This window comes from Myodes glareolus, chromosome 8 (genome assembly GCF_982192425.1).
Source record: "Myodes glareolus chromosome 8, mMyoGla1.1, whole genome shotgun sequence".
Classification (NCBI taxonomy): Eukaryota; Metazoa; Chordata; class Mammalia; order Rodentia; family Cricetidae; genus Myodes; species Myodes glareolus.
The window spans coordinates 53,287,522-53,308,927 of record NC_142033.1 but is presented as its reverse complement, the minus strand read 5'-3'; the positions used below and the strand labels follow the sequence as shown (position 1 = coordinate 53,308,927).

Genomic DNA, 21,406 nt, shown 5'->3' with positions numbered 1-21,406 from the left:
ATCCAGCATGCTCCTCCACAGCCAGTAACCACACTTCTTGGGGATTCACAGTGTTCTAAAAATACTTCTGCTGGGCTGCAGTGCCACAATTAGTGGAGCTGCTGTCCCAGGAAGCTCTCCTCACCATTTTGCTTAGATCAGAGAGGAGATTAACTTTGATGTCTGTCTGCACCCTGCATAAGGCACCACTGGCGGTCTGCTCCCCGCGAGCATTCAATCTTCACATGTAGGGGAAGAAGGGAAAAGTGCCTGCCAGGAGCCCAAGCCAATTTTTTCTCTAGTGATTGAGATGAAAATATGCACCCTAGGGATCCTGACGTATTTGACTTGCAGCCTGTCTTAGACTGTCTCTCTTTGCACATATACTTTCCCCCAGACCCAAACTTCCTTTGCCTTTCCAAATATTAGCTATGGAGCGCCAAGGCCCTCGTTTATGCCACGTGCTGGAGACAATTGTGTTGATTTCTGGATCTGTGACGGCTCCTGGTGGCATGAACTGAAACTGAAAACCTGGGGTTCACACAGAGTTTACTCGGAGCTTGTGGACTGACACTCCAGGGTCAGCCTGCCAGGAAGCCACCACCAGGAATGCGCAGGACTGTGGGGGAAGGGAGACATGAAGACAACCGTCACCAGAACATCACCAGGAAAGAAACCTGAATGCGAGTCAGACAGCCATGAGCTGGATGACAAAGCCGGGTTAAAAGTGGTGTGTATCCAAACATAATGAATGGGAGAAAGTGGGGGACCCAGGAGCCCTATAAAATAACTGCAGTCCATTTAACAGACTCCCAGCCTACGGACACCCTCATTCCCCAAAGGGAAAAGGTTTTACTTTCTTTCCTATGCTTGGTCTTCTGTCTTTCTCTGATGTTCAATTTTTTGTTTATCCCAGAGAATGCACTCTGCAACCCCCTAGAAAATGACCAGAATCTTTGTTATATTTCTTGGGGTCTTTCTTCTGGGAATTGAGCCTGGGAGTAAGGAGAACACTTTGGTCTTTTGATTATGCAGAGGACCAGAATGAAAGCTTATGCCACCATGTCTAAGCCAAGACACAGGATAAACCGAACCCCAAGGAAGCAATCATCTCCCTGGGTGGGAGAAGGTAGGCTTGTCCACCTGGAAAAGATCCATGGGGAAGGTCTCTCTGCTCTAGAATGTAGGTAAAACCCAAAGTGGGTTTGAAATGTTCCAGTGTAGGGAAAAAGATAGTACCAAGTCTACTTTGAGTTTGAGGTAATTCAAATGGAGGCAGCTATAAGTGAGCTGGGCTGGTGTGTGTGTGTGTGTGTGTGTGTGTGTGTGTGTGTGTGTGTGTGTGGTGTGTGTGTGTTTTACTGTCCCTGTATAGGAAAGCTGATTGTGTGCTTTAGCTGTTTGTTCAGAACCCACATGGCTACTGCTGGGGTAGCAGGACAAATGGGCCCTTAACACACACACACACACACACACACACACACACACACACACACACAGAGAGAGACAGAAACACATACAGATAGACACACACAGACACACACACAGAGACACACACACATAAACACATACACACAGAGAGATACACACAGATACACACACAGACACACACACAGACACACACACACAGACACACACACACACACTTTCCTTGGCCCAGGCTCCTCCATACACTGAGTTCTGGTGGTCCCCATGCTGATGGAAGAGTAGGAAAGAAAATGAAATTGCAGGAGTGCTGTCTGGGTGGCTGGGGGTTGGTTTCAATGTGGAAGGCTTATGCAGTCATGAAGCCCTGGGTTCCATCCCCAGCCCTGTCCCAGCCAGTCCATGGAACTAAAGGAGACTTAGGAGTTTTTCCAGCCTTGTGCCGCTAGCATTAAGATGGTTAGGCCTGGAAAGCGCCCATGAATTTGCAGCAACCCAGAGACAGGTGCTAGACAAGCTGCCAATAACAGCTAGAGGCAAAGAAGAATCAGCCTGCTGGAATGGGAGGTTAGGAATGAGGGTTCCGCTGAGTCACGTTGCCTACCCGTCTACACATCCCTCTTTGCTGTCTATTCCTGTTTCTGCCCCTCAAGTCCTGGGCACCCCGCTTTTGTTTTCATGTTTCAGGCTGAAGAAAAAGAACATTCCACATTGTCTAGATTATAGGTATTGTGCTTGCTTACAGCTTATAAACTTGAGAAAAGGAGACCAAAAGGAATGCTTTACTCCAGCGGTCTTTCTGAATGGCAGATTTTCCACAGGCAAAATAAGCTTAGGAATTCATTAAGCTTCCAGGGCCTTTAAGAGTCACATCTCTGAGAGGAAATAGTCTGAGCTGTCTTCCTTCTTGCAGTGGTCACTGAGGAGAAAGGAGAGGATGCAGGTATCCAAGTAAGCCAGTAAAGTCTCCAGAAGGGGACAAAGGAGATCCGGAAGATGTCCCAATATATGCCTTCCTTTGTGTAGAAAAGGGTCGTCATCAACAAAGGCTCCCCTAGACTGTGCCAATACCTATGGGAATCTCTCTATCCAAGGGGCCCAGGAAAGAAATGTTTGATATTTTCTGTACATGCCTAGCATAAAAGTGGAGCCTTTAGTGGGAAGCAGCAGAGTATGTGAAAACCAACAGGACAGAAAGTCCTCACTGCTGTTAACAGCCCTGGGGTGGCCGGAGACCTAGAGGGACTGGTTTCAGGGTGAAGCCTGAGCGACTATTGTAGGCCCTTATTTCCTAAGTACTCCCCAGTCTCTGCCAAGTTTCAGGGCAAGTCCCAGAAGCAACAGTGGGGCATATTAGGTGTAGCAGAAACCAGGCACCCCTGCAGGCCAGGAGAACAAGAATGGGCTAAGTACTGGGGTTCTGAGGGCAGACTGCCATGTTCTAGGCATTTGTGTGGTTCTCTTAGGTGATTCTCATGGTTGGGGGGGGCGGGGTACATAGCATCTGCTTTTCCTGATGCCCTCTTCCCAACAATACTTTTCCACATAGGACACTACCCCCTTCCCCTGCCCCCGGCCTGGTTGCTACAGCAGGGCCTCTCTAGCGGTCAGAGGATGCTGTTATCCTAGTGGCTAAGTGTGTCCTTGCAGGTGTTCATTGGCTATGCTGCGACTCCTTTGTGCCTGGGACTACGACCATTTTTCCTCCCATTGGATAATTCCTGCTCCACCAGGGAATAGCTTTGGGTCTCTATCTGTGCCTGGTAATAGGGAAGGCCAATATGAATAATCAGTTCCTATTGAAAACCTTGGCAGAGTTGAGGGTATGTGGCAGTGGCTTGGATGAGGATCTAGCACGTGTCTGGAACCTTGCTGGATGAACCTAAAGATGCCCGTGAGCCACACCCAGGAAACATAAGCTCACTGACTGCTGGGTGATTTAGGTTGGTGGTTAAGAGCCAGACTCTAGAAGCAGAATCTTTGTTGTCATTGTCAGGTCAAGTGACCTTGGGCAAAAGTATTGGTCAATCTTCCTCTGACTGGGTTTAGAATAACCTAGAAACACGCCTCTAGGAGGTTGCCTCAACAGAGCTAGATGGTTTAGGAGGTTTAGCTAAGGAAGACCTACCTTGAATGTGGGCTGGGATCCCAGAATGAATAAAAAGTTGCATATTAGAAACGGAGCTGAGCACAAGCATTTATCTCTCTGTATCTTCCTGACTGTGAAGGTGCCATGACCCAGCTTCCACACATCCCCAACTGCATGCCTGCCCACCGGGATGGAGTGTGTCCTCAAACCACGAGCTAAAATGTAGGAGCCAGCTCCTACAAGGTCAGCTAGGTCTCCTGTATAGGGGAGCCTCGAGGCCAAAGAAAAGTCAGAAGGATAGAATTGGGAGGTCTGTCTGGTCATGCCAAAGCAGTCAAACAGATCAGAGTTTATTTCAGAACTTGCTTATATACAAAAGCAGAACAAAGCACAGCAGAGACGGTCAGTATCTAACCACAAGACCATTCCTTTCCTTGGGTGAGCAGCCTCCTCTCCAACACGTGCTTGCTGCTCGGAAGCAGCCTTACTTTCTATCTTGATGTTGCTGAGGTTTGTCGTCAGCAGTACACTCTCTACTAGATAGAGTGTTCTTTCCTCATGGGCTAAACCAGAAGTCTCTCATAGCCCTCAAGGTTATAGGAAAAAGTAGAGCAGGCAGGCTTGAACTCAAATGACTTTAAATCAGAAATGACTCCATGAAAAGAGATGAAACTGAGTCACACATGGGCTCCCACACTAAAAGAAGCCTCGCCTTCCCTAGTTCCTTTGGCCAGGTATCTTGCCATAGTAATGAAAAAGATCATTGTCACGAGCCTCACCTGTCACCTCTGAAAGGCTTAGGGAATACTAATCGAGACAGGGCCTGCACAGGACAACTGGTGTATGGGACTTGGTATCAGGCCTGCACTTTCTGGGGATGCCCAGGTTTCTGGATTTACGGATCCATCAAGAGCATTAGCTAGGAGGTCATTCCGCAAAGAACACCAGGAGCTCTTATGAGGGAACGCTAAGCCACCAGGGAGCAAATGTGCGCTGCCATACTTCGTCCCTGCTCTGCTGCAGACACCAGAGGACAACAGGCTTATTATATGTGGTGCTGCCACCACCTGCACCTGTGGGGTCCATGTCCTGTTCTGGTTCAGAGAATCACAACTGAGGTTTTTTTTTTTTTTTTAAAAAAAAAATTAACAGTTCCTCTTCTCATCCCAATTAACAACTCCAGTGCTTTGCATAGAGCATCATAAAAACCAACCAACGAAACAAAACATCCTACAGGTTAAATGGATGGGACAATAGGAAGTAGGATCTTCTCAGAAATGTGAGAATGCTGGGAGCAAAGAGAGGAACTTGCATTCAGTAGAACTAGAAAATAAAACTACGGTCTGGGAAAATCCTAATTGTCCACAAAAGGCATGGAGAACATTCTAGCTTTGTTTCTGTTGTAGCGACAGCTATCGTGACCGGAAGCTGCTTCGGGAAGAAAGGCTTGCTCCCAGCTTCCAGTTCCAGGTTACAGTCGTTTGTTTTAGGGAAGTCGAGGCAGGAGTTCAAGCAGCTGGTCTCACCGCATCTACAGACAAAGAGCAAAGAGAAACAGATTCATGCATGCTGCCAGCTGCTTCTAGCTTTCTCCTGTCCGATATAAATCAGGATCTCCCGCCCAGGGGATGGTGTTGCCAAAAAGGGACCGGGACTTCCTACTTCCATTGACAATCAAGACAATTCCCGCCAGACATGCCCACCGGCCAACCTGATCTAGGAAGTCCTCCATGCAGGCTCTCTTCTCAGACGATTTTAGGTTGTGACAAGTTGACATTTAAGATGAACCAGCACCGGGAAATCATTGCTGCTGAACACCTAGTGCCCCCAGATTAGCATGAAGGGATGGAGATGCCAGGATTCATTTGTTACACCGCCTTGGTTCATCTGCCACAGCTTCCTGGTCTTGCTTTGAAAGTGGCTACGGGTATCTCCACAGGCTGGCTCATGCTTTCAACATCTTGCATCTCATTTGCAGAGACCTGCGGCTGGGGCCTGGCTGGCTATCCTATCCTGGTGGCTTCTAGCCCAATAAGGAGTTACAAGTGCTCAGTCCTCAGCCAGTGTGTGACACTGAGAGAATGTAGGCCTTTGCGGGTCTACACAAAAGGTGTCCTTGCCTTGCAGCTTGGGAAATGTGAAACAAGGAGAATCTCATGCATGGACATTTCATCTGGGACTCCTGATGTAAAAGATAAACCTCCAAGGGGGTGGGGAGGTGGCTCAGTGAGTAAAGTGTGTGCCTTGCAAGCATGAATACCTGAATTGGATCCCCAGTATTCGTGTAAGAAAGTTGGGTGTGGTGGCATTCACTTATAAACCCAGCACCGGGAAGGTAGAGACAAAACGATGTCTGAGGATCACTGACCAGCCAGTCTAGCCTAATTCATGAACTCCAGGACAATGAGAGACCCTGTCTCAGAGGAGGTGAACAGCATCCCTGACAAGGACACCTGGGGATGTTCTCTTGCCTTCATAGACATGTGTACACTCAAGGGTGTGCATACAGACACACATGCACACACACTCACATACAAGTGGACTTCTGAGAACAGCAGAGTCATTGGGTCATACCAGCAATAGGGGGCAGATGTTGTTTTGGGGCTGTTTGGTTCAAATGCATCATCAGCATCTAGTTTCTCTCCTGTAATACTTACCTCATGCTCAGCCCCTTCTGCCATAGCTCCAGCACCTTGCTCCCTCAAGCTCAAACCCAGTTTCCCAGCAGAGCTGAGACAGAGTACCGAGTCCTAACTGGGTCACATGGCCAGGTGGACACGGCTTCATTGACTCAAGCCCTAGGCCAACCAATCCATGATGGAAGAACCTTGATCAGCTTGGGAATGTGCTTAACTCTCGGAGACTGGAAGAAGCAGAGTGAGGACAGGAGGATTCACCTATCAAGAGTGACAGAGGAGCTGTTCCCAGTTCCCAAAGTCATTTAGAGACGGATCTTCGCCTCCTGGAATAACAAGCATACGCTACACCTGGCGATCTTCCGTCCTGTGTTTAGTTCATGTATCACAAGTTCCCTCTCGGCTGTGCAGTCTTGTCTCCCTACCCAACAAGTCCTGAGGGGGCCTGAGGAGCAGCCACCTGACTGCACAGCCATCCATCTTCCTCCTGTACTTATGCTGCCTGTGGGACCGCATCCCTCATCGGCAACAGGCTGTATCCAGGATTAGTTATCTTTCCGTGTGTTTGTTCCACAGCAGGATCCTGGAGAGCAGAGGTCATGTCTTATTCATCTTGTGTCCCCCTTAGCACTTCGCCTGGTGTTTGGGGGGCATCGCAAGAGAGTCCATGAATCTGCCGACAGATTGAACGACTGATTTATATGCTGCTAGGGCGAGAGGTAGATGGAATCTTGATTCGACTACAAAACTACCGAGAAAAAGACCTGTGCTCATCGCATCGTTTCCAGGAGATTGCAGATCTTCTCAGGACTAAATAATGTTGCCGAGGTCAAGACAAATATCCTCTGTGCACCCCAGCTTCAGCGCCTGGTGTCATTTCTATTTCTGAGGTATTGAGTGAAGGCCCAAGGAATGTTGGTCTCAGCTGCCCCACCCCCTGAGGATATCCTATCTTCTGACTCAGGCTCTGTAAGGGAGGGACAGGTGCAGAGACGGAGGAAGATGATCAAGGGGTGAGGGAGCAGGTGTCGCCACACTTCAGAGGCTGTGCCCCAGGCAAAGAGCCCGAGCCCTAGGGGAACCTGCCACTGACTCTGTACCATTCTGAGGTTTTAATAGTTTTGCAGTCCTCTGTTTAGTTTTGGGAACCCTTGTGTAATTCCCCTACAACCCAGCACACGGAATAGGGAGGGAGGAGAGGATAGAGATCAAAGTTGGGTTCATTTGGATGTTCAAACACACCCCACGAAGGCTATCTTGGTTCAGAAGACTCAGTGGCTTAGATTTTGCAAATACCTTGAAAAACATTCCGGACCACGCGATTTGTTCCTTTGTGGCTCGTGCCCAGAAACAGCTTTCAAAGGGGAAGATCCAGTGACTTGCCCAAAGTCTCCCAGAGGCTATGAGCAGTCACCAAATATCAAATAACAAGGGGGTAGGATGGGAAAGTGTGTTTGGTAACAGGACGGTGGTGGTTGGGGCAGATGAGAGAGAACCCAGTTCCATGGAGAGTAAAGGAACAAAAAGAAACCCCGGGAAAGGAGCGCTGGCAAAAGTGTGTCTGCCTCCGCCACTAGGATCCCTCGCGCTTAGCCTCGCCCTTCCAAGGGGCCCCGCCCCCGCCCTTCCAAGGGGCCCCGCCCTCAGATGCCCCGCCCCGCGCGAGGTGCCTCCCGTTCAGGCCCCGCCTCCGAGCCCAGAGACTCCGCCCCGCTCTCTCGTCCCGGAAGCGAAAGCTGCTCCGCCTCTTCCGAACCAGGTCGCGACCTTGAGGCCGGGATCGGGTTGCGTGTCGGGCCTCCGGGGGCCCTGAAGCCCCCCTCTCTCTCCATGGCTGCGGCACGGAACCTGCGCACCGCGCTCATATTTGGCGGCTTCATCTCCATGGTCGGCGCCGCCTTCTACCCTATCTACTTCCGGCCCCTTATGAGGCTGGAGGAATACCGTGAGTGACCTCTGACCCCGAGCGGTGGCTAGCCCCAGCCTTACGCCCCCCTCTCCCCCGCCCCCCTTAGCCCTACCTATCTGTTCTAGGAGTGCGGAGGAAGGAGCTGGGCTTAGAGAGGCCAACCGGGTTCCAGCTCTTCCTGTGCAGCCCGGTGACCTCGGACAAATGGCCCCTTGTCAGACCTTTAATATTCAGGCTCTAAATACCTATCCACTCGATCAGTAAACTGGAATATCTTCTGAGTCACAGAGGTGTTGATGTGTATGAAAGCAGCCTGCACATAGCAGATCGACACTTAAACACTATTTCACACACAGTATACACACACACATATACGTTTATGTGTGTGTATACATATATATTTGGAATGTCTAATATGTGTCAGGTTAGGCATATACTGGATCTTTGAATTTGCACAGCCTTCCCTTGAGGTAGATGTTACCCATTTTACAGATGGAACCACGCAGCCTATAAGTGGTGAGGGAAATGTACCAACCCAGGCTTCTGTCTCCAGAACCCCCTGCATACACGCAGACTTAGATGGTGATGCAGGTGGGAGCCTTGATCATCCTGAGCTGAAAGGTGTTTTTATCGCGCTTCATTTCCATCCCCTAAGATGCCTTGGAGCGGAAATATTTCAAAGCTAAACTGTTAACCTGGGTTTTTGAGTTTTTCCTCAAATCGTTTTTCAGATTCTGCTGGTTTCCTTCATTTTAAGCTGGTTGCTCACATGACAATGGTGAATGTCCGGGGAGTCATTTTCCTCCTTAATCATTCAGGTCCTATCATTCTAAAAGCCAAACTCTCCTTCCTGGAGACCTATACCTCAGCAAGGATTAGCACTTTGATACATCTGAAACCATCTGTCAGAGAGGAGAGATGAGGCATTAGAGGCTCATTTTGTTCTCCAGGAAGCCTGAATCGTCTTGAAGATGGAAGAGGGCCAGCCCAGCCCCCAGGGACTATTAGCCGAGGCTGAAGCTTGGCGATTTGAAGTGCCATGTAAATGCTCTCTGCCCGTCTCCAGTGCTATAGCATTTGGTTTCTGGAGGCAGAGCGTTTTAAAGTACACGCATGCTTCCCCTGGCTGCTGCTTTTCATCAGCCCAGACTGAGATGGTCTCTGTGCTTCCGGCCTTCAAGTCCTCCTGCGTGTGCCGTGTGTGGCGGGAGCGGAGGCTTGTGTAAGGTCCTGCAGACCGTCTTCATCCCTCTCCCTCGCTGGACCCCTGCCCCAGGCTACTTTACTACCTCTTCTAGAGCTGGACTCCAGACAGAAGGTCTGCTGTGGGCTCCCTTCGGAAAACCTTTCTGAAGACAGGAGTATGGTGCTTAGCTAGTGTGCTTTGTCCTGTGAAGATGGGTTAGCTTGTCACAACTGAGGGAGAGAGGAGGAGGAGGTGAGTGGGCTGTTAGTACCTAGTGGGTAGGATTCAGGATAAATTTTCCACAATGCACAGAAGTGACCCAGGAGGAAGCATCAAAATGCGAGGGTTGGCTTGGTCAAGAAGCCTTGCTCTCAGTCAGCCAGTGAGAGGAAGCATGCCCTGTGTTCCTACACGTCTTCTATGACTCCTCAGTCTTTGCCCAAGTTGCTGCTGGCAGGCAAGTCAAGCTCTGGGGTGAACTTCTTGCAAGAATAACTATGATAGTTTGTTTTTAGATTTAAGGCTATCCACACCTCACCTTGTAACTTATTTTGATTAATTCGGCCAACTTTAACTGAAAGTCGTAACTAAATCTTTCAAGAAGTAAGTAATACTGAGAAGCTAATTTTTATCGGAAGCTTGTGGGTTTTTTTTGTTTTTTGGGCTCTCTTCCAAGCACTTCAACTGTTAAGCCTTTTAGTGCTCATAATAACCCTGGGTGGGAGCTGTTAATTGAATAACCTGTAGGCAAGATATTTCCTCCCTCAATCTTGCTGGCTTCCCTGGTTTTGATGGTGGTGTTTATTGGACTGAATTTACAGGTTTGGGGTGAATTAAGTATTACTTGTGGAGATTCCTAGTACATTCTCATATTAGGAACTTTTAGAAGGAGGGCTTTGGCGAGGATTGATATGGAGGTGATGAGAATGAGAACGCTGGGCAGGTGTGTGCCTGGGGCTGGCTGGCCCGGGAGTAAGCATGTCCAGCTGGCTCGCGTGCTTGGGATCGGAACTGGGAGCCTGCTGTGCGGGCCAGCTTCTGTTTGCTTCATTGCCTTCAGGTTTTAATATTTAGACACTTTCTTATGCTCAAACCCCAGATTTTAGTTATCACTAGTGCGAGGTGTGGTTTAGATGTGGGGCATGTGTGGGGTGGCTCCAGCACCTCGTTTCCGGCCACTCTCCTTAGCCCCGTGTGTTCCCTGCTCCTGTGGTCACTAACATCACTATTTATTTGGCCATCAGCTCTTCATCTTTCCGTCTGTCCCTCATGTCTTTCTTGTGTGCATATTGTTTTCCTTTTGAAAAGCCTGTAAAGAAAATGTACTATTGTGTGTTGTTGAGGGGGTGCACATAGCACAGCTTATGTGTGGTGGTCAGAGAACAGCTTTGTAGAGTCATTTCTGTGGGATTGAATTGAGGTCACTGGGCTTGCTTGGCAAGTGTTTTGCTGGCTGAGCCATCCTGCTGGCTCCAGTTGAGTTCTTTCTGAACTACACCTGGTACTACTGCTTTGGTGAGAATTCGTAACGGGAGACTATTTTGGTTTGTGAGGCAATGTGGAGCCCTCCAGGTCTTTGGCACTGGTCCTGCCATTTGTCCTTCAAGTGCAGTCATCTGGCTTGTTTAATTAAAACCCTGCGGCTACCCCACTGCTATCTTCAAAGTCCAGCCAGTGGAGGTTATGGAAGTGTTTTAACAAGGTGACCAGATTCACTGTATGCCAGCTTCAATGCCAGTATAGGGAAGAGAACCCTGAAGGGTCCAGAGGCAGAAAGATGGGTACGAAAAGGCAGTATCCTTTTGTCCCTCCTTAGGAAGTGGTACCCAGCCTGTACCAGACCACTTCTGCGGCTGAAGGACTAGTGCACAGGGCCTTGTGACTGCTGAGCCCTGCCTTAGTATTCTGTTCTGTGAGGAGACACCATGGCCACAGCAACTCTTATAAAAGAAAGTATTTAATTGGGGCTGGCTTACAGTTTAGGAGGTGTATTCATTTTCATCATGGTGGGAGCATGGTGGCACACAGGCAGAAGTGCTGGAGGAGGAGCTGAGAGAGCTACATCTGGATCCCAGGCAACAGAAAAAACTGCACCACTGGGTCCAGCTTGGGCTTTTGAAAACCTCAGAGCCCTCCCCTGGTAGCACATTTCCTCCAAAAAGGCCACATCCGCTGGTTCTTTAAATAGTGCCACTCCCTGATAACAACTTTTCAGATACACGGGGCTAGGAAGGTCATTCTTAATCAAACCACAAACCCCAAGGGTGAGTGATATGGCTCCTATCTCCCTGACTCCAGCAACCGGAAAGGTGGCTGTGGTGATGGTGGCAACCAATTGAAGGCATCGGTTTGAGGGATGAGGTTGAATAGGTGCCATTTTGGACAGTTGGAGTGCTAGGCACCAGCTTCTGGAGTTGCCCAGAGGCAGAACAGTACCCAGTCTGGAGTGGCATGGGGGCACTAGCACTGTGCATTGGGATCAGTCAGCACACTAGGTTGGGGCTCTAGCAAGTGCTCCCAGTTGGAAGATCCAGAACACCAGCGTGTGAAGGGCCGAGAAGTGGTCAGCAGAGCAAAGGCCTACGAAGGAGCCTCAGGAGGAGTGGGCATAGAGAGGCTGAAAGTTAAAGAGAGCCAGTAGTGTCAACAAGACAGCTCTCTATGAAAGGGGTGTGACCGCAAGGTCAGGTTGCTTGGAAACAGGTGAGTGAAAGTATCCGTCAGGCTTACAAAAGGGCGTCAGAAATACACTGCTGGTTATGCTGTCGGTGGTTTGAAAGTGAGTGAGAAGACTGCAGCAGAGCCAAGAGTAAGCAGTCTGTTAAATGGACATTTAAAGATGTTTGCTGTTGGTAGGAACATGGCAACCCTTGAAACAGGCGAAGGGAGGAGGGAGAATGAGGTTTGGCTTTCAGTTTGGGCAGGGAGGCATGGGAACACCAGGAGAGTCCTGACAGGCTAAGGTGCTAGAGAAAAGGACAGTTTGTAGAGGGAGGTGACACGGGTTCCTGAGATTAGGTGGCACAACCTTAGGCAGAGTCAAAGCACCTCTTCCCACAACTCTAGAGAAAGGGCAGGTGTAGACGCAGGAACTGTGGCCTTGGAGTGGCGAGTTGTGAGCACTGTAGGGGACAGCTTCTGCTGTCCGACAACAGGGCGACAAACCCTTCGGAAGTGAATGACGTTCTCCAAGTGTTAGCTACCAACTGCCTGGGGTCCTTTTGCTTTGCCTGCCTCACAGCTGCTTCTGATAGGGGCTGGCGAGATGGTTCATCCAGCACTTGCTGCCAAGCCTGAAGAGCTGAGTTTGATCGTGGATGCTGTGAGGTAGAAGAAAAGAACCAACTCTACAGTTGGCCTTTGCCTCCACCTGTGTGCTAGGGCACCTGTGTGTCTTTATGGGGTCTAATATCGCAGCACACAGATGGACGGGAAAGGGAGCACAGGAGATGTCTTCCAGCCAGGTTGTAAAGTAAGCACCAATCACAGCAGCCCTTTACACTGGCGGAGTGCTGCTCCCACCAATTGTGCATTTGTCTTTGTTTGCCCAGTCACAGCCATCCCTCTTTTAGACCAACAGGACGGTGTGGGTTCATGTAGGTTTCAGTAAGTGTTGTAATGATAGCGAGTCCAACATAAACTGTTTGAAATCGTCATGTCTTCAGGAGCTGGGGTTTTCCTGTAGCAGCAAGTGGCTGTGATTTTATGTGGCTTCTTCAAGGTAACCATGGAGTGCTTAAAAGTACCAGTCACGTGAGTGCTGCCAACTGCCTGCTTAACTCCAAGGGAAGGGTCCAGCAGCTGTCAGTTGTTCATATGGAAGACAGTATCAGATGCAATGCTTACAAGGAGAACTGGGTGACAGCTTTCTTTGCACCAGCCAACTGCCAGATCATGTCATGGAGACTTATTAGTTACAAGTGCTCGGCCTCAGCTTAGGCTCGGTGCTTGTTAGCTCTTAGAATTTAAGTTAACCTGTTTCTCTGCATCTACGTTTTTGCCTTTTTTCCTTCTGTATGTCCTACTCTGTGTCTAGCTGGCTGGCAGCTGGCTATCTCGTTCTTTCCTTGAGTTCTCTTCTCTGGAGCCTAGATTTCTCCTCCTACTTATTCTCTCTGTCCACCAGCCTCGCCTATCCTTCTAATGCCTAGCTATTGGCTTGTCAAATTTTTGTTAGGCCAATCAGGTGCCTTAGGCAGGCAGGTTAAAACAGCAGCACATCTTTACAAAGTGAAACAAATGAATAAAATAAAATAAACAAATGAAACATATCTTTGCCTAGTCAAACAAATGCAACACACCTTCACATAGTTAAATAGTCCACAACTTTGTATTAACAGTGATTTCAGTAGCCCACGGAGAGGTGGTTCTCTGTAGGCAGACAGTCCCTCCTTGAATGCTCTTCCCTGAGCCTCTGTGACGGTCCCTCCACCTGAGCGCTTGGTTTACTTGCTGCTTTGCTCCTGCCTCTCAGCAGCTGCTAAGTTCCTCCTCACCTCTGACTGCCCTGTGTACATTTATTATTCCGTATGCTTTGCTTGTTCCAAGGAGTGGACCACAGTTCTTAGACAGGGGCCCAAGCCATGTAAAGTCAAGGTATCAGGTCCCTCAGGACCAGCCTGGATGTGGAGAGTATGGGGTTGGGCAGGTTCCATGATTTCTGCTCCAGTAGGATAAGCCCACAGGCAGCAGGAATGAGACGGAAGACTGCTTTATCAAACAGCAAAGGAGAGACCTGTGGTCACCAAGTAGCACACCCTGTGACTTGGACGTTCAGTGTGATCTGTAGCTCTCTCACTGGCTCACCAAGACTCAACTGTTCAATGGGCTGAGTGCAAGGTCAATCCATAGCTCAAGTCCTGCTGTGACTCAGGGGGCTCAGTGATCTGAAACCAGGGCTGTAGGCACAGTTCTGTTCCACTTCTGGAGGGAGCCCAAGCATTGCTTTCCCCTTTATCCTGTTGCCAGTGGGGTTTGTCTGAGGATGTAGGGGGCCATAACTTGATCTTGATATGTCTTTACATCCTACAGTTAGTCCAATTCTGAATCTGGCCCTTTAAAAACAGCATGTATTGAAGTCAAATGGTGACACGGGATAAAGTAAGAGCAGTGCTTTTTTTTTTTTAATCTTGATCTTTCCCAGTTTTAATTAGATGTACAGAATACAGAATCACAGGGTTTTACCGAAGGCCCAGAGCTCATTTATTCCTAACATTTGGGTGCGTTGTCCTGTGTCACTCTGTGTGTTAATTGCTGGATGGTCACTAGACCCTGACTCTCTGACCTTGCCCACCTGATGCCCTGTCAGAATGTCTACAAGAGAGTGAAGTTGCAGGGCAGGTTACATGGGTGAGCTGGGAGGAAGGGATTCTCCGGCTTCTCGCCTGTGTTCTTCCTGCTGTCCCTTGCTGCCCCAGTTGAAGCTGTGCTGTGTATCTGGTAGAACAAGATTACAAGAAATCACTTGATGTGCAGAATCCTTCCTTGTGAGGGCTTTTTCCCTATTTCTGAGATGCCAGGTCTCAGAATATGCTTTTTACCTCATTCACTGTATAATCGAGCAGAATGCAGAGATAGAATGAAGTCCTGGTTCCTAACTAGCATTTCAAAGCTGTCTGTATTCAGCCTGGTGTTGATGAGTGTGCAGACATGTTTACAGTGCCAGAGAGCAGTGATTGAAGTGGCCTCTAGTTTCTTCAGCTAGCTGGCTCGGTGAGCTGCAGCCGTGATGTGGCTTCTGCAACACCAACAGTTCCTCTCAGCTGCCCGTTCTCAGTTGGTACATTTGGTCTCAGCCAGCTGCTTCACACCAGTGTTCTTCCCTCAGCCAGCTGCTTCACACCAGTGTTCTGTCCCCTCAGCCAGCTGCTTTACACCAGTGTTCTGTCCCCCTTAGCCAGCTGCTTCACACCAGTGTTCTGTCCCCTCAGCCAGCTGCTTCACACCAGTGTTCTGTCCCCTCAGCCAGCTGCTTCACACCTGTGTCTGTCCCCTCAGCCAGCTACTTCACACCAGTGTTCTGTCCCCTCAGCCAGCTGCTTCACACCTGTGTCTGTCCCCTCAGCCAGCTACTTCACACCAGTGTTCTGTCTCTCTTAGCCAGCTGCTTCACACCTGTGTCTGTCCCCTCAGCCAGCTACTTCACACCAGTGTTCTGTCCCCCTTAGCCAGCTGCTTCACACCAGTGTTCTGTCCCCCTTAGCCAGCTGCTTCACACCAGTGTTCTGTCCCCTCAGCCAGCTGCTTCACACCAGTGTTCTTCCCTCAGCCAGCTGCTTCACACCAGTGTTCTGTCCCCTCAGCCAGCTGCTTCACACCAGTGTTCTTCCCTCAGCCAGCTGCTTCACACCAGTGTTCTGTCCCTTCAGCCAGCTGCTTCACACCTGCTGTTACAGCTATGTGCTCCCCTTAGTCTGAGTTTCAGTCACCATTCTGCCCCTGGGTCCTCTCGGATCTATGTCCATTTGGTACCCAAGCATTGTCACTGCTTCCCACTTGGTGGTTGTATCCCAGCTGCTCCAGGGCACTTTGGGCTCTGTACTCTAAGTGGACGGCAGAGCCTAGTCAGCAGCGGCAAATGGAACTGCCAAGGAAGTGCTTAAGTCTGTCTAGCTATTTTTAAACAAGTAGATGCTTGAAACAGACATCCTGGAATGGAAATGTATTATTGGTCTTTCTTACCTGGCTGTTTTGAATTAAGAAGAAGCTCAGGTGACAGGAAAGATCCAAGGATCGAGCATGGGTTCCTGTGTCCTTCACCTGGATTTGCTGGTGGTTAACAGTCATGAGGTTTGCTTTCCCTCCTTACGAGAACACGCGCACACCTAGATTGCTGTCATTACTGTTATTTTGTTGAGCCATTTGAGAGCAGGTTGAAGACATAATGAGCTTTTATTCCTAAGTACTTGAGCTAGTTTTTGCTAAGAATAGGGACATTCTTTTAGCTAATCACAGTAGAGTCAAGAATCCAGGAAATTTAATGTGGATACAGCACAGCTGTCCAGTACCGAGACTGTATCCAAATGTTGCCATTTGTCCCAATTATTCCAGGTTGTGATCTGCCTTTTCCTACACTGGAGGTTGTTGGAGGAGATGGGAAGGCAGACGAGGGCCTGTTCCTTTGGCCGCTTTTCTCTGCCCAGTTACTGCTGCCCCTTTACCAGAGCACCCTCAGAAAAGCACGTGGGGGTCTGCTGGGAGAGCTGCTCTCAGGTGCCCCGAGTTTGTGTGATGGTCATTATTAAATGCAGCACCAGATTAAGCAGACTTACCGCCCACTGCAAACCTTGGCTCATTCTCAGACGTAGTTAGGCAGATTCTTCTACTGCCACGCAAAGTCGGCCCACCTGCATGTATAAAAGATTTAATAATACACCATCGCCCTTTGACTGCAGAACCAGCCTCAATTAAAACTACAAATCAGACCTCAGCCTTAGCACCAGGGGGCAGAGTTGGCCTTGCTGCGTCACTGGAGTGGGGAATTTTCTAACTCTGTGCCCACAGTTGGCTTTTAGGCATTTTACATGGAAACCTCCTCACAACTGAAGACAGTAATTAGCTTATTTGTTCACGTCGCTAAAGACTCTTTCTACCTCCGCTGCTTTCCTGAGGTTCACAGACGTGCTATTTCTCCAGTGACAATGAAACAGAAACCTGTCACCTTCATCAAGATGAACGTGCTAAGTCCCAAGAGACTGGCTTCTGTTTTTTCCATTAGCAGATTCTGCATTCTTAAATAAAGTGTCTTTGTGTGGTCTCCTGAATTTCCTCAAGACTGCTTTGACCTCAGAGTGTTTCTAAAACATTAATGGATCAGAGAAGCGGGCGGATTAGATAGAGGCTAATACTCGGTTATCACTTTGTAGGAACTGGTTTAGCTTGCTGGTCCAGGCCAAGCTACCAAGGTGGTTGCATCAGGACCCAGATTATGATGAGATTACAGTCTGTTTAAACAAATCTCCAGCCTCTCCACCTCATTAGTGATTAGCAGGATATTGGTGAGACAGGGATTCCTGTCTCACTTGGTTCTCCACTGCATGACAAGAGGTTGGAACACAATTAGGCATTCTGTCCCTGCCACCAACTAGCAGCTTCCTCCCAGTGGTGCCTGGCAGCCTGCCAGAATCTTGGGCCCTGCAGTGGTACCTGCTTCTTAGAGAGTGGGTTTGCTACCTCAGCGTGACTGAGTTTCTTTTGTCTGTGCATCTAAAATGCTTCATGACAATTATTGTTCAAACTTTACCTTTTCCTGCTTTCACAATATCAAAGACATCTTAGGTCTGGAGAATTCTTACCTGGTTTTGTTCCTGGTGAGACTCATGGTGGTGTGGTATTTTGCTGGCTAGCACTAAGCACATGTTTAAGACATCCATCTTTGAGACTTCCCTGTTGACAGCCTTCTGGGGCTCAGGCCTGCAGAATTAGATGTATTGAGAACACCTTCGTTGTTAGAGGTGCCACTGTTCCCTTGAGTTGGAGAAGGTCTGTTGACATCTGCAGGCCCATAGCATCTGTATGCCATTTACCTGCTAGTCGGAGAGGGGCCACTGGGGATAAGTGGTCATTGTTTCTTGTCTTCTCTCTCCCGTTTTAGAATTAGATATCAAGATTCCCATACCCCCCCTGCCCTGTGAAGTTAGTGTTGAGAAGACTATTAGATAAATCATTTAGGACTGACTTTCTGTTTGGTGAGTATCAGTGTTGGCGGGACCCCATTTCTTGTATCTGCATCAGGCCTATGAGGGTAGACAGGGTGGATGACCTAATAGCAAATAAGAGCTGAGAGTGGCTATAAAGGAACAGTGGATCTATTAAAACAAAAGTCTGATTATAGCGTTTAATCACTGCAGCTTAGGAGTCAACATCCTCTGGCTCCAAGTCTTTCCTCCAAAAAACTATCATTTGTCAAGATACTTAAAATCATAATTCCTGGTCATCACAGGCCTCAGGTTTCTTTCAAACCACTTAGAAAGATGTGTCAGGCATCTTGAAGCCCACGCTCATAAAATGCTCAGTTTCTCTTGGCCTTTGCCTGTTGGACATCTTCAAAGTGCCAGGCTTAGCTGCTGCAGCTACAGTGAGCTTACTAATTGGCACAGCACCTGCAATCAATTAGGGAAGCTTCAATTATCCAAACCAAAGCCACCCACCCAAAGATTAATTTTCTGCTCTATTTCCTATCAAAAACATAGCATATTTAGCTTGGAGTCCAGTCAGTCCTTAGTGGAGTGTTTTTAGACACCATTTTCTTGTTAATTGTGCCTGTCCCTTCTTCATTACAGCCCTCTGCTTGTAATGTCACCCGCACCAGCTCTCCAGAGCAGTTTCTGTTGTGTTGTGTTCCTTCCACACTGCTGGGGTCACAGGAAGAAGATGTGGGCTGGGTGGTTTTTGTTTGAAGTGTGACTCTTTTTACATCATAGGACCTAGCTTTCACGACCTAGCGTTACGTAACGGCATTCCTGAATTGAATCACACTCATAAATATGCTTTGTAACTGGCCCATGTAAATAGAAAAAAAAAAATTGCCCACACCTCCTTTCTGAAATGTAATTAATTGTCCTGTTGTGTTTCTCAGAGAAAGAACAGGCCGTAAACCGAGCTGGTATTGTCCAGGAAGATGTGCAGCCGCCAGGTAAACTTAAAAAATTCCAAACAGTCCCATCTGGAGCGCGTGGTATGAGTGCATGCTTTGTGAGGAGAGGAGGTGGCTTTTCTTGGGGAACCTAACCTTGCTGCTGATTTTAGGATAGTTCTTGTCTTGTCAGAGCTATCCAAGACTTGATGCCAATATTTCAGTGCCTGACACTTCACAAGATTGCTGGGCCCAATTTTGCACTTGGTAAGCGGGCATGAGATGTAATTCAATATGCAACAGATCATTTGCTTTGCGGCCTCCCCTCTGCAAACAGCACCCTCATGGGAAGTAGTGTTTACGGGTGAGCTGTGTTCACTGATGTGGGATTCACTTCCTACAGAAGTCCCCAAAGCTCCCTTCAGGGCTGAACGGGATGTTCCTTTAAAATGATCCAAGTTGGCTGAGAATGAGAGGTTTTCTAGCTTTTTAACCCAACTCCTGCAACCTGTGGGCCCTATGCCAAATCCTTTTTTTCCTGGTAGGGGATAGTTCCTAAGCCGTTTCAGAGCTCCTCACAGCTCTGGCTGCCAGGCACCTGCTCTCCCCATCCCAGTGTCTCAGCCATGTGGAGACTGCACGACTCAATCCCTGCAGCATCTTGTTTCTTCAGGATCAAGGGGGTGTGCCCGGACACTGAACAGTGATTCCTGATGGGGTTTCTGTGTTTCTTTCCATAGGGTTGAAAGTGTGGTCCGATCCTTTTGGCAGGAAATAAGGCTGTCAGCAATTCTGATGAGGAAGGTGGACATCTTCATCTGTACACTCTGCAGTGGGGACACTCTATGCTGGAGAGGGAACACTGATGCTGCCAGCCAGAGCCCGTGTGATAGAGACTGTGTGCAAAGACAGTGTTTCCCTTCAGTCCCTGGAGAACCTAACAGATGACACCATTAGGAAGCGCCTGGTGGCTCCGTTGACTTCGCAGGAGCAGAGCCAGCCTGCAGGGCTGTTTGTGGACGATCTGCTTCTCATGCAGCCTTTATCACTTCCCAGCTGTGGTGTGAACCCACGCAACCTGTGGGCTCAAGGGCCGGCTGCCTCGCGACTTTCAGAATAACTGATTTCAGTGTGAAAGGCCATACCAAGCCGCCTCACAGCGCTCTTTGAGAAGGTTCCAGTTGATAAGGCTGTTTGAGGTCAGGATCCTTGGCGCTGTTTAAGATTACTCTGCTCAGATTAACTATCTTGTTGAAAGTCTTTGTATTCGGAAGTAAAAAGCAAGTCCACACCGGATTACCTTAGAATCATAGGTGAGCCTGCCAGCAGCAAGGCTGTGGGTATTAAAATGGTTTCTCTTAGTTTGCTGCTGTGTATTGTTTTTGTACTGTGTGTGTGCGCATGCGTGCATGTGTGTGTTGTGAATGTGTGTGTGTGTGGTTTGTTTGGGGAGCAGGTTTATTTGTTTTAGTTTTTTGAGACAGGGTCTGACAGGCAGATCTTAAACTTCCAGAGATCCACCTGCCATTGCCTGATAGAATTTTTTTGTAAACTGAATTCTGATATCAAGAAGTAGTAGTATTGTCTAGATTCTATTTGTGTAGATGTGTTTCTTCGTTAGGGTTTTATGGCGGTGAGGTAACACCATGACCACCGCAGCTCTTATAGATGAAAACATTTCATTAGCTTTCAGTTTCAGAGGTTTAGCCTATTGTCGTCATGTTGAGAAGCATGGTGACATGCAGAAAGACATGGTGCTGGAGAGGGACGTGAGAGTTCTACATCTGGATCTCCAGGCTGCAGAAGGAGAGTGTGAGCCACACTGGGCATAGCGTGAGCATATAAGACCTCAAAGCCTGTCTCCAAAGTGACACATTTTCTCCAACAAGACCATACCTCCTAATAGTGCCACTCCCTATGTGCCAAGCATTCAAACTCGTGAGTCCATGGAGGCCATTCCTGTTCACACCACCATTGTCCACATAGGGTCGTCTCTGTATACAAGGTAAACAGTGCACCTTTTGAGACATCTGTTGTGGTAGTCAAGGTTCTCCAGACGATCGGAACTGTTAGAATGAATATACATACGTGTGTGTGTGTGTGTGTGTGTGTGTGTGTGTGTGTGTGTGTGTATCCACAAAGGGGATTTATTAGTGTGGTTTACAGGCTGTGGTCCAGCTAATCCGATGATGGCTGTCTACCAACAGAAAGTCCAAGAATCCAGGAGTCCTTCAATCCACCAGACTGGATGTCTCAGCTGGTCTTCAGAAGCCACCAGAATCTCGAAGAAGTGTGCTCTGATGCCGGAAGGGAATGGACTTGCCCCTGAGAGCAAGGGCAAGCAGGCAAAGAGTGCAGACTTCCTCTGTGTCTGTTATATAGCTGTCACCAGAAGGTGTGGGCCGGATTAAAGGCGGGGCTTGCATTTCAAATGCCTTCATTAAGAAAGACCCCTCACAGGTGTGCTCGGCCTTTTGGGTTTAGTTAAGTCATGTAGCCATTGTAGCTGTTAATGGAGTGTCAGTTTTCCACCAGGTTCATCATCAGGAGCTACAGCAGTAAGAGCCAGTTTGCTATTGATTTTTTTTTAATTTTCTCCGTCCCTTGC

The 21,406-nt window shown here is 48.5% G+C and overlaps 1 protein-coding gene across 1 annotated transcript; it reads left to right on the top strand.

Moving 5' to 3' along the window:
* Positions 1 to 7,854: 7,854 nt before the first annotated feature.
* Smim20 (small integral membrane protein 20) lies at positions 7,855 to 20,159 on the top strand. Its single transcript, XM_048414924.3, has 3 exons — positions 7,855 to 8,074; positions 18,802 to 18,858; positions 19,539 to 20,159. The coding sequence occupies exons 1-3, from the start codon at positions 7,960 to 7,962 to the stop codon at positions 19,574 to 19,576; spliced, it is 210 nt and encodes a 69-aa protein (XP_048270881.1). The 5' UTR covers positions 7,855 to 7,959; the 3' UTR covers positions 19,577 to 20,159.
* The last annotated feature ends 1,247 nt before the right edge of the window (positions 20,160 to 21,406 follow it).

Coding starts and splice junctions, on each gene's coding strand:
- Smim20 (XM_048414924.3), top strand. CDS start 7,960: ATGGCTGCGGCACGGAACCTGCGCACCGCGCTCATATTTGGCGGCTTC. Junction 8,075..18,801: donor TATGAGGCTGGAGGAATACC/GTGAGTGACCTC, acceptor TGTGTTTCTCAG/AGAAAGAACAGGCCGTAAAC. Junction 18,859..19,538: donor GGAAGATGTGCAGCCGCCAG/GTAAACTTAAAA, acceptor TTCTTTCCATAG/GGTTGAAAGTGTGGTCCGAT.